This window comes from Phoxinus phoxinus, assembly GCF_949152265.1.
Source record: "Phoxinus phoxinus genome assembly, chromosome: 10".
Lineage (NCBI taxonomy): Eukaryota > Metazoa > Chordata > Actinopteri > Cypriniformes > Leuciscidae > Phoxinus > Phoxinus phoxinus.
In genome coordinates, this window is record NC_136885.1 from 35696843 (window position 1) to 35714549 (window position 17707).

Sequence of the window (17707 nt, forward strand, 5' to 3'; positions counted from 1 at the left end):
GGTGTAGATGAAGCGGCTCGTAATGGTTTTTAGACTTGTGTGCTCCATCGGGAATGGATAACTTTCTTGCATTGTGAACAATACAATAATGTCAAACTTTCTTGCAATGGAATATCATTGTAAATGAGTTATCATGAAATATCTGGCTTCATGCCAGAATTTATTATCCAATTGGAACTTAATTTCTGAAACAATCTGATTTTAAAAGGCTGATTTACTCAAAATACATTGACATGTTAAAGACAATGAAATGCACTTTTTCCTTATTCACCAATTAGGGGTGTGCGATATCACGATTTTTATATCGTGGGCGATTTAAAATGTCCAGTATTCAAATGAATACTGTCAAATACACAAGGTTTACCTAAACAGTTGGTTGTGTCTAAAGTGAAAGCAACATTTAAGAGAACATCTGGAGCGTGTGATGTGTGTATTTTAGATGAGTGCGGTCTTAAAGTGACAGTAGCCTAATAGTAAACAAGCTGCCGCTTGTCCTTAAGGCGAGACACGGCAGGCAAAAAGATCGTTTTTTTTTTTCACTGGTCAATTTTGAGATTTTGGGCTATTTGTCTTCAATAACATGTCTTCTTTCAGACTTGTGGTGGAAAAAAGTCCAAAATACACATTTAGGTCTTTATTTTACTACACAAAAGTTGGCGTTCTTAATCAACATGATCCGCGATCTCTGTCTCCTGTACAATGCTGTCAGATCCAAATATGGTAATTTCCTTTTTATCAGCAACCAATCGTGAAAGTACAATGGGCATTTAACTCTAAAAGCGAAATCTCATTGGCTGATGTCAATGTCTGACACCGTGATTGGTTCAGATGCATCACGTGACGCGCTCTGACACTCAGATGTGTGTTTTTGACAGTTTTTCTGCTCAGTTAAAGGCCATAAATGCTGTATTTATAAGTTTTGATGTGATTTAGGTGGTTTGTATTGTTGTTGCTAATGATTTGATGAGATATTGTGTCTGTAAAAAGTTGTTTCCACTAAAAAAGTATGAATTTTTACATTACAAATCTTTAAATGCCTTTTTCTCAAAATTAGTTTTTTGCCATTCTCCAGTATAAACATCTCAGCCGATGTACACCAAACTCTCCAGTTATACACTTAGCAGTATTCTGAAGATATGTTCAGAGGGATTTATTAATAAATCATTCCTGGCCTGATTTATGTGACATTTTAATCAGAAAAATATGGTGAAAATCAATTTAAGGCTATGGACAGTATATTTAGATTTCCTAGGTCATGAAAGCATATATCCCGAAATCCCTCTGAACATAACGAGATAATGCCTAATTTGCATTTTTTTATTAAACACACAAATTTCAAAAACTTGTAATACATTTTTTTTATGAACTTGTGTAAGTAATCAACAGATGAAGTTTCATGGTGATATCTATTATTTTAAAATTTTACCCTATTCACCTGTAGTGTCTCGCCTTAAAGGGATAGTTCACACAAAAATTTAAATTGTGTGGTTATTTACTCTGTTGTTCCAAACCTGTATACATTTCTTTCTTGTGCTGATTTTGCGTTGCGTTGCGTTGTTTTGATTCAGAACGCAGCAAACATGGCAGAGGCAGAAGTATAATGAGGCCTTTAACGGGACGCCACGTTGCTTTCCGACCAGCCATCGCTTGCCGTCTCACACACATTCACTCGCATACATACCACTCACTCACTCTCATGCGCGCGCACACACACTCGCGCACACACACTCTTGCGCTCACTCACTCAAACAAACGCACACATGCTCACACACACACGCGCGCACATACACTCACTCACTAGCGCTCACGCACACACTCTCGCTCACTCACTAGCGCACACACTCTCTCGCGCTCACACACGCACTCTCTCGCGCTCACTCACACACAAACGCACACATGCTCACTCACACACACACTCAATTTGAGAAGTAGCTCACCTATACTTTTAGATTTGTTCTGAGGTTGCTACACATAATTTGTATATGTGCTCTGTGCTGTGTCTTCTGATCAGATATTAAAGCGAGTTAAACAAATTTGTACTTATTCCCTCACCCAATGAGAATCGATAAGGAATCGGATCGATAAGCAATATCGATAATGGAATCGGAATCGTTAAATTCTTATCAATTCCCATCTCTACTGAAGAAAGAAACTTAATCGAGTTTAAAACAACTTGAGGGAGTAAATGACAATTTTATTTCCTTTTAATAATAAAACATCAAAACTGAGAAACTCACTCTTAATCGTACACTTTAATAGCAGCTTTAATGGGAATTAATGTTGGAATGAAATTTCTGAACAGTTTGGTTTAAAAGAAAGGCTGATTTACTCAAAATACAAAATACTTGTCCTCTAATTGTGGTGTTTTGACAGTCACTTATTTTATTCGTCATATATTTTTCCATTTAACCCATTATTTTATTTTTTTTAACCTTGGATCAATATTATTGAACCCGAACAGGTTATTACTATCGGAGAGCCTGCAATCGACCATCTAAGTGCTGATTGTAGTCCTTGAAATCCCTAAAAAGTCCTGGAAATTAATTCTACAGAATCTGTACGAACCCTGTTATTTGTTTTTTCTTAAGTCATATATTTAAAATTCATTTATTTTTTAACCTTGGATCAATATTATTGAACCCAAACAGGATATTGCTTGTTTTAGTGCCTCTATGCAAATTCCCCAAGGATTCGAATGTTAAAGATCTCCTATCTAACATGATCAGGAACATGTTTCCCTCGGCTGGTTCTCGCACAACTGCTCGTAACTCAGAAGCGTGTCGTGAGTATTTAGCAGCGTGCGAGAACACATTACCGACGGACCCGCGGTGCACAACATGCCCTTGATGTGCGCTCTCGTATGCCGTTTCTGTTTGGTATCGCCAGACTGTTAATGGACGAAGTCTCGAATGAAATTGCGCTGGCATTATACTTCACGTCTTCTAGCCTACGGCTCAAGTCTATCAGACCCGGCCAATAATAAGCAATCCATTTGCAACTCCATGCCTTGATGTATTGCAACGTGTGCCTGCGCGGTACATGACCCGAGAAGTGGTGGATGTGAAAGCGTGCAATTCTAGACGCCAGTTATTGCTCTCGTGTTTGACGGGCCTGTTTGCCAAACTGAATTCATGGTTTGCCCTGACACTAAGAAATCGGGTCTAAAGAAAGGCAATGAATTATTCTCCCGCCTGACACGAGCTCTTATTACCTGTGTCACTCTACATAGAAGGACCGTGTTGGACTAATGGTGGATTTCGTCAGGGGGAGAATTTCCCGGCACAAATCAAATGTCAGCGTTCGTCCAGGTAATGACGTGTTCGCCTCCCACTCGGCTTGTGCTTCACACTCAGGCCTGACAGCAGAACCCAGTGTTTCATGATATTAATGTTTCTTTCTGTGGTGGCGTAACTCTGAGTAATTCAGGTCGGGTGGGGTTTGACCCTCAAGTGCCAGTTGTGCACAAAAGCCTTTGAATTATACAGCCACAGTGAAAACCCTTAGTCGTCACAACAATGGCACGCAATGCTCTGCAATCGCAGCGTTCCTGGCTCTCGCCCGGCTTAAATGAGACTTCAGGTTTCTCTGAAGATCAAGGGAGCGAGTTATCGTCTTGTTCAAAAGACATTTATGCAAAGAGAGCACCCTTGCATGTTTGTTGTAACCGACGACTGATATTTAGCATCTGCACCCCACTTATATGGCAACCCCCCCACAACATTGAATGTTTTGCTGTAGGTGTAAAAGCCATTGTGTTCATTGTTGTGATCAGAGTTTGAAATTAACACCCGCCAACCCGCCAAATGCGGGTTAAAATCAACAGTGGCGGGTAACGCTTTCAGATCACGAGCCAATTTGCTCTGTTATTATGTTAAGTCACTTTGCTGGGGAAGTTTGTGTAGCCAAATCTGTGCAGATTTAGCACAAATACTCGACTCGTAAGTAGGGTTGCAAAGGGGCGGTAAATTTCCGGAAAGTTTCCAGTAAATTTCCATGGGAATTTAAGCTGGGGAATTTTGGAAATAATGTGGCATTTTTCTGTAAAATAAGACGAGCTTGTAAGATTACTAATGCAATGGCATAAACAGATGTATAAATAGTTAGGCTAGCTAAACAACTGGAATGATCTTCAAAACATATTGCAGGAGGCAGAGAAAAACAGCCACATGAGGTAGCTAGCATCCGCCTTATGTGGTAAATAAAGTTATGCTAGCTTATTTAGCTTCTAACTTATCAGCTTGCTATCTATTAGATGAATACATTTGTATGTGATATTTGCAATTCAAACGTTTTATAAATATTTCCCCATAATATTAATATATTATATATATATATATGCAAGCAGTGTGCTATGTGCATGTGATTGAGGAATGGAAGTGTATTGGAATGGCATCTGTTTGTTTTAGTCAAGATTATGCTAAAATATACTTTCCTCAACTATATTTAAGTTCCCTATGAAGAGCCAACCCTCAACTTTGAAAATTCCCAGTTTATTCCCATAAATTCCTGTTAATTCCCTTAAATTTCCATTAATTCCAATGGAAAGTTTCCATCTTTGAAAATTCCCAGAATTTTGCAACCCTACTCGTAAGTCATCATGATATATTAAATGCAGTGTATTGCACAGAATCTGCTCATATCTGGCTTACTTTCAAATTCACGTCACTAAAACCACAAATAATGGCGCGCTTGTTCATTTGCATTTAAGCAATTGCAAAGATTAAAGCATTTTGTGAACCGAAAATACATTATTTTCCAACATCCTACTTTTTTTTAATTAATTTTTTTATGCAAAGGTTTTGTTTTGTAGCCGACGACTGATATTTAGCATTTTCATCCCACATTATATGGTATTCTTTTCTTCCCGCCAAAAAACATTGAATGTTCTGTTGGGAAGGCCTCCTTCACTTTACCTGTGTACAGATTAAACGTTATCAAAATTATTTGTTCGCATGGATATGTGAAAACGACAAAAATTCTGTATTATGCCAGATATGTAATTTGGCGAGGTCAATTTGTAAAGAAAGACTACGCGCCTGCGCACATATATATATATATTTATTTGCACATACCTATAAACTAAACGCATAATATGCATGTGCACACAGTCATCGATTTCACAGAGATGATGTTTCCTTGTTTGCATTGAAGCAATGGCAAAAATTAAAAAAGCATTTGGTTAACAGAAAAGACGTTGGTATTTTCCAGCATCCTACTTTTTTATATATTTATGTTCATTGTACTGTTGATCTGTCCTCCTAAAACCCATTTTTGGTGATGATGGAGTAGATGCTGATGACAGGATTTTGAATAAGAAATGAATGTATGAAATCCAAATTATTATAAATGCATATATATATGCGCACATGCATGCATACATACAGAAGTCAACATTTGAAGTGGATCAGAACCTTTCATCAAAGTTATAAAAATTTGGAACAATACCCGTTCTTGTCTTAGGACAACTTTGAACTTTTTTGATCCACTTCAAATGTTGACTACTGTGTGTTTATATAAATATTATCTGTGACTTGGTTAATCTGGTTTATTCATCTTTTTTTTTTTTTTTTTTGGCTAGTAGAAGTTCTGAATGGCCAGTAACTTAGTTTAGTATAGCCAAATTAGCCGGTGAGTAGAAAAACTTAATTTCAAACCCTGGTTGGGATGTTTCACCCTTTTTATTCAAAGGACTGATATTTAGCATTTGCGTTCCACATTATATGGTAATTCCCCCCAACAAACATTGAATGTTCTGCTGTAGAGGTAAAAGCCATTGTTTCTCAGTTGCAATGTTTCACCATTTGGTGACTATTGTATAAATTGCGTTAAGGTCCTCGTCTCATTTAAGAGGGGTATTTTTAGAGGGTTTCATATCAAGGAAGTGTCATCGTGAGGCTTCCATAGGAATGCAAATTGCATCCCGGGCTGAATGTATTGCCTCATGCCCATCCGCTCTTACAGCACTGTAGGGATTGTTTACTATGGCAGAGCTGTCTTTCCACTGGAAGCGGGGCCTTGAGAGTGTTTATTTTGGGGCTTGAAGATTTGAATCGCTTGTTTGGCTTCAATTTAGTTCTTTAAAACGTCGCCCCCTCGTGCATTCGCTCGGAGGAAGCCAACCAAGAGTTTCGAAACAAATTACATCTCGGGGTCTCATTCATATTCAGCGTCGCCTGTCAGGAGCGAGCGCTGATGAGTTTAGTTGTTAGGCCTGATGGGCACGCTTGAATTTGCAAAAGCAAACGCCTGTGCTCGGTTTATTCCACACACGTGCAGCTCTGGGACCGATCCGATCACTGGATACGTAAGATGCCAATAGCAAAAGGAAAGGTTTCATCGGTGCACGTGATTGGTGGAAGTGCTCTTCTCAGTAGAATATCATCTTCAGAGAGCTGAGAGTGCTGGAACGGAAATGAGGAATAGTTCTTCCACTTTGTTGTGCTTTGTAGAGCGGCTGTGCTTTTAAAGGGTCATGAAACCCCAAAACACCATTTTTGAGATGTGAACAGATATACATCACTGAAAACACTAAAAGCACTCATGAATTATCAATGAGTGGAAATTGGTTATTTATGCTTTTTTTCCGAGCAATTTCGTTCTTGGTTAAAAAGCAAAGTCGAGGCGACATCAGGGAATGCAAGGTAGAAGCGCCTTCGGAGTGTGTGATTGGCTGAATGTGAGGTAGAAGCGCCTTCGGAGTGTGTGATTGGCTGAATGTGAGGTAGAAGAGCCTTCGGAGTGTGTGATTGGCTGAATGCAAGGTAGAAGCGCCTTCGGAGTGTGTGATTGGCTGAATGTGAGGTAGAAGAGCCTTCGGAGTGTGTGATTGGCTGAATGTGAGGTAGAAGCGCCTTCGGAGTGTGTGATTGGCTGAATGTGAGGTAGAAGCGCCTTTGGAGTGTGTGATTGGCTGAATGTGAGGTAGAAGCGCCTTTGGAGTGTGTGATTGGCTGAATGGGAGGTAGAAGAGCCTTCGGAGTGTGTGATTGGCTGAATGTGAGGTAGAAGCGCCTTTGGAGTGTGTGATTGGCTGAATGTGAGGTAGTAGCGCCTTCGGAGTGTGTGATTGGCTGAATGTGAGGTAGAAGCGCCTTTGGAGTGTGTGATTGGCTGAATGGGAGGTAGAAGAGCCTTCGGAGTGTGTGATTGGCTGAATGTGAGGTAGAAGCGCCTTCGGAGTGTGTGATTGGCTGAATGTGAGGTAGTAGCGCCTTCGGAGTGTGTGATTGGCTGAATGGGAGGTAGAAGAGCCTTCGGAGTGTGTGATTGGCTGAATGTGAGGTAGAAGCGCCTTCGGAGTGTGTGATTGGCTGAATGGGAGGTAGAAGAGCCTTCGGAGTGTGTGATTGGCTGAATGTGAGGTAGAAGCGCCTTCGGAGTGTGTGATTGGCTGAATGTGAGGTAGTAGCGCCTTCGGAGTGTGTGATTGGCTGAATGGGAGGTAGAAGAGCCTTCGGAGTGTGTGATTGGCTGAATGGGAGGTAGAAGCGCCTTCGGAGTGTGTGATTGGCTGAATGGGAAGTAGAAGCGCCTTCGGAGTGTGTGATTGGCTGAATGTGAGGTAGTAGCGCCTTCGGAGTGTGTGATTGGCTGAATGAGAGGTAGAGGCGCCTTTGGAGTGTGTGATTGGCTGAATGGGAGGTAGAAGCGCCTTCGGAGTGTGTGATTGGCTGAATGGGAGGTAGTAGCGCCTTTGGAGTGTGTGATTGGCTGAATGAGAGGTAGAAGCGCCTTCGGAGTGTGTGATTGGCTGAATGGGAGGTAGTAGCGCCTTTGGAGTGTGTGATTGGCTGAATGAGAGGTAGAAGCGCCTTCGGAGTGTGTGATTGGCTGAATGAGAGGTAGAGGCGCCTTTGGAGTGTGTGATTGGCTGAATGTGAGGTAGAAGCGCCTTCGGAGTGTGTGATTGGCTGAATGAGAGGTAGAGGCGCCTTTGGAGTAGGGCTGAACGATACATCGAATTTTCATCGTCATCGCGATATGAACTCCCGCGATGAACACATCGCAACAGACAGCCTGACACGATGAATAATGCCTGGTTCAGATTAGCACTAACTTAAACGTTTTTGACTCCTAAAATCTTGTCGTGGACAAGAAACATGTCAGACTACGTTGCTTTCCGACCAGTCATCGCGTGCCGTCACACACACACATTAACTCGCACGCACAGACACACAAACACACACACACTCACTGTCCCTCGCTCACTCACGCACACACACGCTCACTGGCGCACGCACACACTCACTGTTGCACTCACTCACGTCTCACCTCGCTCACATATTCAACCCGTCGTGGAGGACTGTTAAAGAATTAAACATGCTATAGTCTTTCTGTCGTGAAGCATTGCAGACGCGACGTAGGTTGTCGCCCACTATGAAACACTATACGAGATGAAACGATCGAATCTTGCGTCCCGACGCCCGTTGTCGTTATTACGAATCTCCACGACACCCATACGTCAAACGGATCGTGCCAAAATCGCGCTAAAATCGTGTATTCTGAACCAGGCAGGTAATAAACGTTTGACATATCACGCAAAGAACCTATTAAAGCACTAAGACATGGGAACAGTATAGTTAACAATCACATTTATCGCAAGTCATATCGTCATCGCAATATTAAACAATGTTATCGCACATCGCAGCTTTTCCTCATATCGTGCAGCCCTACTTTGGAGTGTGTGATTGGCTGAATGTGAGGTAGTAGCGCCTTTGGAGTGTGTGATTGGCTGAATGAGAGGTAGAAGCGCCTTCGGAGTGTGTGATTGGCTGAATGAGAGGTAGAGGCGCCTTTGGAGTGTGTGATTGGCTGAATGAGAGGTAGAAGCGCCTTCGGAGTGTGTGATTGGCTGAATGAGAGGTAGAAGCGCCTTCGGAGTGTGTGATTGGCTGAATGAGAGGTAGAGGCGCCTTTGGAGTGTGTGATTGGCTGAATGAGAGGTAGAAGCGCCTTCGGAGTGTGTGATTGGCTGAATGAGAGGTAGAGGCGCCTTTGGAGTGTGTGATTGGCTGAATGTAACATAGTAGGATGTCCTGCTACTTTATCCTCTACAGTAAAAGACCTGGGTGTCATACTAGACTGCGACCTGTCTTTTAAAAATCATATTTCATATGTTACAAAAACGGCATTTTTCCACCTTAGAAACATTGCTAAGCTACGTAATATGCTATCAGTTTCTGATGCAGAAAAGTTAGTTCATGCATTCATGACCTCGAGACTAGATTACTGTAATGCTCTATTAGCTGGTTGTCCTGCATCCTCAATAAACAAGCTACAGTTAGTCCAAAATGCAGCCGCTAGAGTTCTTACCAGATCAAGAAAATATGATCATATAACACATATCTTATCATCACTACATTGGTTACCTATAAAGTTCCGTATTAATTATAAGGTATTGTTACTGACTTATAAAGCCCTAAACGGCTTAGCTCCAGTTTATTTAACGGATCTTCTATCGCCCTATAATCCATCGCGCTCTTTAAGATTCGCTAAATTCGAGGCTTTTGGTTATACCTAGGATATCTAAGTCCACCAAAGGAGGGAGAGCATTCTCACATTTAGCTCCAAAACTCTGGAATAGCCTTCCTGATACTGTTCGTTGCTCAGAGTCGCTCTCCCAGTTCAAAACTAGATTAAAGACGCATCTCTTTAACCAGGCATTCATATAAATGTTTTAATCTTACAGTTAAATCCGGCCTCTAGTTCATAACCGCCAGAGGAGAACTGGCCCCCGACTGAGCCTGGGTTCTCCCAAGGTTTTTTTTCTCCATTAGGTCACCTGATGGAGTTTTAGGTCACCATTAGGTCACCTGATGGAGTTTTTCGTTTCCTTGCCACTGTTGCCTTTGGCTTGCTCAGTTGGGGATATTCAATTTAATGAATCAATCAATATTACTATTGATTAGCATTACCAAACATGGACGTTTTATTATTATTTTAATTTAATACTGTGAAGCTGCTTTGATACAATCTGTATTGTGAAAAGCGCTATACAAATATTCTTGACTTGACTTGACTTGAATGTGAGGTAGTAGTGCCTTTGGAGTGTGTGATTGGCTGAATGGGAGGTAGTAGCGCCTTTGGAGTGTGTGATTGGCTGAATGAGAGGTAGAAGCGCCTTCGGAGTGTGTGATTGGCTGAATGAGAGGTAGAGGCGCCTTTGGAGTGTGTGATTGGCTGAATGTGAGGTGGAAGAGCCTTCGGAGTGTGTGATTGATACACTCCCACTTTCCCACAGTTTACACTCCTATTTTTGAGACTTTTTCCAACTCTGAGGTGTGAACGACCAGGATAAAACAGGATAAAATCATGACACTTTAAGGCAAGCCAATATTTAGCTTTATGTTTGGGGTTTATGCATTACAGCCGTATACTTTCATGCATACATGAGATTGAGTTGTGCTCGTCAACCGCTCAAGTCTCCTCTGGGAAATATTATGGTTAAGGGATCTCATCTAATGTTTTTTTCTTTAGCCAACACCAATTTTAGACTTGGGTTTGTCCTTTGTACATGCGCACACTGTGATCGAGGCCTAATCCTCTTGATATTTGATGAGATTTTGTTTGTTTGGTGAAATATTGTGTCTGTGGAGGTTTGCAGCATCTTGTGGATGTGATGACGTGGAGACGGTCAAGAAGGCCTCAGATACACACCTGTTGAGTTTCAATCCATCCTGATTAATAGTTGTGTTTTTGCATTATTTTTGTTGTGTTTCCGAAAGCTGAGACTGTAAACACTCTTTATGCTATATGCAAGCATGCTCTTTGTTTGTTGCATTTTGTCTGTATTTAAGTATGTGTTGCTTTTCATCATGGTTGTTAGTTTATATTACAGATACACCAATAATATATTTAACCAACTTTAAAAAATATATATATATTCTGCCGATAAGCTGAGGTTCCAAAAGAAAAGTGCCCAAACATAGTATTCACAGGTAAAATAAGTAATTTTTATTATTATTTATAATACTACTAATATAAATAGTATTATAATGATTATTGTAATAGTAGTAGTAGTAGTAATAATAATTGTAGAAGTCATAATAATTATAATAATTCCTAACAAAAATAAATAGCATATAGCATAATACTATTACTACTAATAATAATAGTAACAATAATAACTCCTAAAAATGGATATAAATAGCATATATTATTAAATAATGATAATTATATCCCATAAATAGCATTCAATGCTACTACTAATTAGGGCTGTGAAACAATTAATCGCGATTAATCGCATCCAAAATAAAAGTTTGTGTTTAGATAATAAATGTGTGTGTACTGTGTATTTAAGAAATATTTACATGTATATACTGTATATAGATTTATAATATATATTATATATAAATATAAATAATTTATAAATAACACATTTTTCTTAAATATATACATGCATGTGTGTGTATTAATATATATATATATACAAAATAATTATACACACACATTTATTATGTAAACACAAACTTATTTTGGATGCGATTAATCGTTTCACAGCCCTGAAGAAGAGGAAGAAATCCTATAATAAATAGCATATATTCCATACCAATTTATTATTATTATTAATAGTAGTATTAGTTAATAAACAAAATAGTTGATCTCCAATACGATGTCCAGTTTGATGACAGCATTGATAAGCAAGTTGACTTGTTCATCTCTCTCTTCAGGTTATTAACACAGACTTCTGAAGTTAACTCGGAGTTCTGAGGTTTGGTATAACCATTAAAGCGCAATGGCTTACATAATTGTGTTCAACAAGGAAGTATTGTTGAATGAGCCTCAGTCTGGAGAAAAACCCTATTCTCCAGCAACTTTAGGCCGGCGTTTTCCATGAGGAATCCTTCTCTTTTCTTCTTTGATCCGCTGTGACTGGAATCCCGTACAGTCACGAGTGGCGACAGCATGTCAGGATCCTTCCCTTCAACAGGACTCGGCGTTCCTCATCCCACGCTTCTCTATCCCACTGGAAGAGCTTGGCACAGGCAATTAAACTTTCCCCCGCGCATGGGTTTGAGTCGAGCTCCTCGGAGAGGATCCCGGTGTCTTTAGCGCTGTCTCCTGGAGTGTGCACTACACATTAGCTGGGGTTTATTTATAAGCAGTCGGTCTCGTGTGTTCTCCTCCTCCTGAAAGTGAGCTGTCCCTGTGTAAATCCTTGTTAAAGTTCACGCTGTCCCCTTTTCACCCGGCGTTCTGCAGATTTGACATCTCCTCATCATCTGCTGCCCTTCTTTTCTCTCTTCTCTCTTCTCTTTTCTTCTGTCTGGCTGTGCCGGATCACTCCTGCAAACTTGCAGAGGCTTGACTTTTGTTTTTTTTACAGACGGCGCATCTAAAATTTGCCTTGAGGCTCATTGGATTAGGATGTAGTTTTCGTAGGTGGTGTGCGATATTGACAAATATCTCGATTTTCTGGGATTTTATTGATAACGATAATTGACCCTTCGCAAGGAGCTTGATTGACAGGTGATCTGACCAATCATACTTCGTCGGACAAAGCAGTCAGGAGAGTTAGTAGATTAACATGGAGGATTTGAGCTTGAGAAGCGGAGTGTACTGACGTCTTTCCGCAGTTAAAACAACATTCCTTCTGATGTTCATTCATGTTTATTTGATGCTATAAATGAACTAGAAGGAAGAGATGATTGCATATATTTTCGGTAGATAGATCTGAACATATGATAAAGACAGGTGCAAAACTCTTTTTTTCATTTTGATTACACACAAGATGAAGAAAGATGTTCAGAGGGATTTCAGGATATATGCTTTCATGACCTAGGAAATCTAAATATACTGTCCATAGCCTTAAAAAATAGATTTTCTCCATATTTTGTTGATTTAAAATGTCAGATAAACCAGGGCAGGAATGATTTATTAACAAATCTGAACATATCTTCAGAATACTGCTAAGTGTGTAACTGGAGAGTTTGGTGTACATCGGCTGAGATGTTTATACTGGAGAATGACAAACTCATTTTGAGAAAAAGGCATTTAAAGATTTGTAATGTAAAAATTTATACTTTTTTTAGTGGAAACAACTATTTACAGACACAATATCTTATCAAATCATTAGCAACAACAATACAAACCACCTAAATCACATCAAAACTTATAAACACAGCATTTATGGCCTTTAACTGAGCAGAAAAACAGTCAAAAACACACATCTGAATGTCAGAGCGCGTCACGTGATGCATCTGAACCAATCACGGTGTCAGACATTGACATCAGCCAATGAGATTTCGCTTTTACAGTTAAATGCCCATTGTACTTTCACGATTGGTTGCTGATAAAAAGGAAATTAGCATATTTGGATCTGACAGCATTGTACAGGAGAGAGAGAGCTTTCCAGCGGTGTGTGTGATGACAGGGAGACGGCAATCGCGGGTCATGTTGATTCAGAACGGCAACTTTTGTTGAATTTCGGAGAAATCTACAGACGCAAATAGACAAAGTTAGTAAAATAAAGACCTAAATGTGTATTTTGGACTTTTTTTCACCACAAGTCTGAAAGATGTTATTGAAGACAAATAGCCTAAAATTGACCAGTGAAAAAACCCCGATGTTTTTGCCTGCCGTGTCTCGCCTTAATATAAATATGCTTCTTTAAAATGTTGTGCTTTTCCTCGATAATCCGAATAAACAGTTATTCTGCCTTTTAAATGGCAGGTTGTCTATGGTTTATACATGCCTCATCCAATAATAATTTGTTGCACTTTTATCAAATCTGTGCGAGTATCTAGAGAAACCGGTGCGTTAGGACTAATCCATCACACGATGTTGGGAAGTCACTGTTGTTATAAGGCTTTTGGTCAAATGGAAGTGATACTGGGAACCCACCCAGCCATTGTTCTTCCAGAACCTCCCATGATGCACCAGCTCGAAGCCTTTCGCTTTGACTAATGAACGGCCCTGGAAATGTCAAACTTTTTGTTACCCAGCACGATCATTTCTCATAAAGCAGATATAAACTCATTTTCTCTCTCTCTCGATCTCTTCCAGTTCAATACCAGATGGAGATGATGAGGAGTCTGCGGCACGTGAACATCGACCACCTCCACGTCGGCTGGTATCAGTCCACGTTCTACGGGTCTTTCGTCAGCCGAGCTCTTCTGGACTCGCAGTTCAGCTACCAGCACGCCATCGAAGAGTCTGTGGTGCTCATCTATGGTGAGTCTCATGAGTTAATAACCCAGGGCTCCACAGTAAGAGCTTTTCACTCGTGTTTGCAGAGAAGACTTTTTTAAAGTGGATCATTTGAAGTGGATCAAAACCTTTCATCAAAGTTATACATTGATTTTGAACAATACCCGCTCTTGTCTTAGGACAACTTTAATTAACTTTTTTGATCCACTTCAAATGTTGAATTAAGTATGTATATTTATATTTATGTGCTGGGCAATGATTAATCATCCAAAATAAAAGTTTGTGGTTACATAATATATGTGTGTGTGTACTGTATACATGCATGTGTATATATATATATATATATATATATATATATATATAAAATCAACAGATCATTATAGAAAAACAAAGATGTAGATCGTTATTCATGCCACTGGAAGCCCGTTCTTTAAGTTTATAAGTCCAGAATGCTTCTCGTTTCAACAATTCTTTATTTTTATTGCCACCACTGCGTCACCCGTTTGTTTTCTACGAGCGCTTTGAGCGATTTTCCCATTGTTACGGTCATTTTATGTTCTCTGCTTTACATTTATGCCTGAGAAAACCTTTTCAGTGTTGAAGTCTGTATTTTTAATCGGTTGCATTTAGGATTGGGAATCAAAAATAGATTAAAATTCTGGAATTGAATACTTGAGGTCAGGATTCGGATACTTGTTGTAAAATAAATGTAAATTCCTATTTAAAATTTGACTTTAAACCATTAATGCGTGAGACGACTCTGTTTTCAGTGCCACACACGTGTGTATCGGTATATTGGATCCGTGCGGCTCTTAAAGTGACAGTAGCCTAATATTCCTGCCACGTCTCTATAATAACACTAATCAAACAAGACAGAGAAAACTCACTCGTTCTTGACTGAATAATTACTTAATAAAATTAGTAAGTGCAGTTTTATTTTACATTTGATTCCAGTTTCTGCTCCTAAAAATCTTAAAATGCTGTTTATTTCAATTGTATCTTTGTTCAGTTTTATCTATTTGTTGCAATTTGTACACATTTTTATTTCTTAATAACGCTGTTTTTACTTGTCTTTAATGCTTGAAATTTACATTAGTTCAGCTAGTTGTTTTTCGATGGTGTTTTTAAACCACAGGCAACCGTTCCTTGTGTAAGTGTTGTTCATTTTTGTTCATGATATTCAGCTACAATTAAATTTTTTCCAATAAGACTAAATGTGAATGATATCTTTGAAGTTTTTTTTTTTTTTTACCTTGGAATCGAAATTAGGAATCAATAAGAATCAAAATCAATGAGCAGAATCAAAATCGTTAATTCAAACGATACCCAACACTAGTTGCATTCTTCACTCTAAAAAATGCTGGGTTGTTTTAACCCAATTTTGGGTCAAATATGGACAAACGTTGGGTTAAAAATGTAACCCAACAGCTGGGTTTGTGCATATTTGACCCAAAGTTGGGTTGAAACAACCCAGCAGTTTTTAGAGTGTCTATATGTACATGATGCCGATATGCTGAGGATTGAAGTGTTGTTGATCAGTGTATTCCTGACGCTCGGTCAAGGGTTCAATACACAAACTTGCAGAATAAATGCCTTGAATGCAATGCAAGTCGCTTGAGATGAATGCATCTGTCAATGGCGTGAATGTAAAGTGCATTGGTACAATGGCGGGTGAAGTGTGTACTCAGGATCACGAGTATTTCACTGCCCTGTATCCTAGACCCGGTTCACGGCTGCCGTGCTTTATATTTAATCATGCCCCCTTTAAACCCATCAATAATGCAGGCTGATATATTAAAGTCTAAATAAGAATCTGCTCACATCTCTCTGCATACCGAGCACAGAAGTCTTGCAGTGTCGGTGTTTGAGTTTAGCAGATCTGACTCTTTCTGAGAGAGCGGTGTGTGGAGGATATTCACTCCAGTGCATTACAAGACAAATCGCACATGACACGGTTTTTTTACACGTCGTTTTTTACTTTTGCATATTTTTTAAAATATGCATTTAGCAGACTTGTAATCTTAATATTTACATAAAGCGACTTGCATTGCATTCATCAGGTGAAAAATATTAGTATATTGTGAATATTGTAATTTTTTATAAGTTTTATAAAGATTTACTAGGCAAGGGTGTAGTTACATTCAAGCCATAAATAAAAAAGTTTAAATGTCATTTTGGTGAAGTGTTTTACGGGATAAAATGATAGACTACAGGGGACTTTAAATTAAATTTGGCATTGTACAGAATGAAGATTTTATGTTCTCTGCTTTACATTTATGCTTGAGAACACCTATTCAGTGTTAAACTCTGTATTTTAAATCAGTTGCATCTAGGGTTGGGAATCGAAAATCAATTCCAATTCTGGTCAGGATTCGGAAAAATTAATTTCGATTCCTTTGAGTGTTTCAATTTGACTTTAACCCATTAAAGCGTGAGGCGCCTCTGTTTTCAGTGCTGCACGTGTATCAGTATAGTGGATCCGTGCAGATCTTAAAGGAACACTCCACTTTATTTGAAAATAGGTTAATTTTCCAGAGGTAAACAGTTTTACCGTTTTCGAATCCATTCAGCCGATCTCCGGGTCTGGTGGTAGCACTTTTAGCATAGCTTAGCATAGATCATTGAATCTGATTAGACCGTTAGCATCTCTCTCAAAAAAATGACCAAAGAGTTGTTCTAGGCCAATATGACTAGGAACTGTACTCTCATTCGCAAAGATATTACACAGCGCCAGAAAATAGTCCCCAGCTCGGTAACTTCCAGCGTGACCGGCACTAAGTTTGTAATATTGCGCTGCAGTACGGCAGCAGTTCCTTGATTATTACGCAGGAATGAGAGTTTAGTTCCTAGTCATATTGGCTTAGAAAAACAAAACTTTTCATTTTCTGTCGGTCTTAACAAAAAGACGCTGCAACAGAAACACTTCAAATCTGCCGAGTCGTCTTGTGTGACCAGCACACACTGTTGTATAGCGAACGTCGATTTATAAATCGATTTTGTACAGCGAGCGTACAAAACAATCGTCCAGTCAAGATGATCTCAACAATATTATCAATCTCTGTAAACAATAAATCAACTCTGATTTCATTTTCAATACAATCAAAAACGGAGATGCAAAACAGCAAGTTGTATTTGAATGAAACGAGAGCGCGCGCCCGTTGTGATGCATGGAGGTGCGCTGTGTTATAATGCGTTGCTATGACGACGGTCATTATAAGAAAGGAAATGCCACAGAATAGAATCTTGCTTAACTCCTTATCAAGCACCGCGGGCGGGCCGAAGGGGCGTGGCTAAACTTTTATTACTTTTTATCGGCTTTGTTTTATAACAAATATTCAATCAACTATCATAAACTATGCATCATTTGAAAGCTAAAACACTCAAGAATCATGTTCTGAGCTTGTTTTTGCAATCAATACACCAGAGAGGAAAGGGTTAAATTAAATGCTGACTGACTGACCTTGTAAACATGAACACAATGAACGGCAATACTTATCTTTGATCGCGTATGGTTCAGATCAGTTCGGACGAATCCAATAAACACCAGCATACATTTCAA

General features: G+C 39.4%; 1 protein-coding gene across 1 annotated transcript in view; it reads left to right on the top strand.

Annotated features, from left to right (window-relative positions):
- The window catches only part of eif3ha (eukaryotic translation initiation factor 3, subunit H, a), an 87926-nt gene that overhangs the window by 39402 nt on the left and 30817 nt on the right, over positions 1–17707 (top strand). Inside the window, exon 3 of the mRNA XM_079625760.1 lies at positions 14005–14172. Within this exon, the coding sequence (XP_079481886.1) occupies positions 14005–14172 (168 nt within the window). The remainder of the gene's footprint in view (positions 1–14004; positions 14173–17707) is intronic.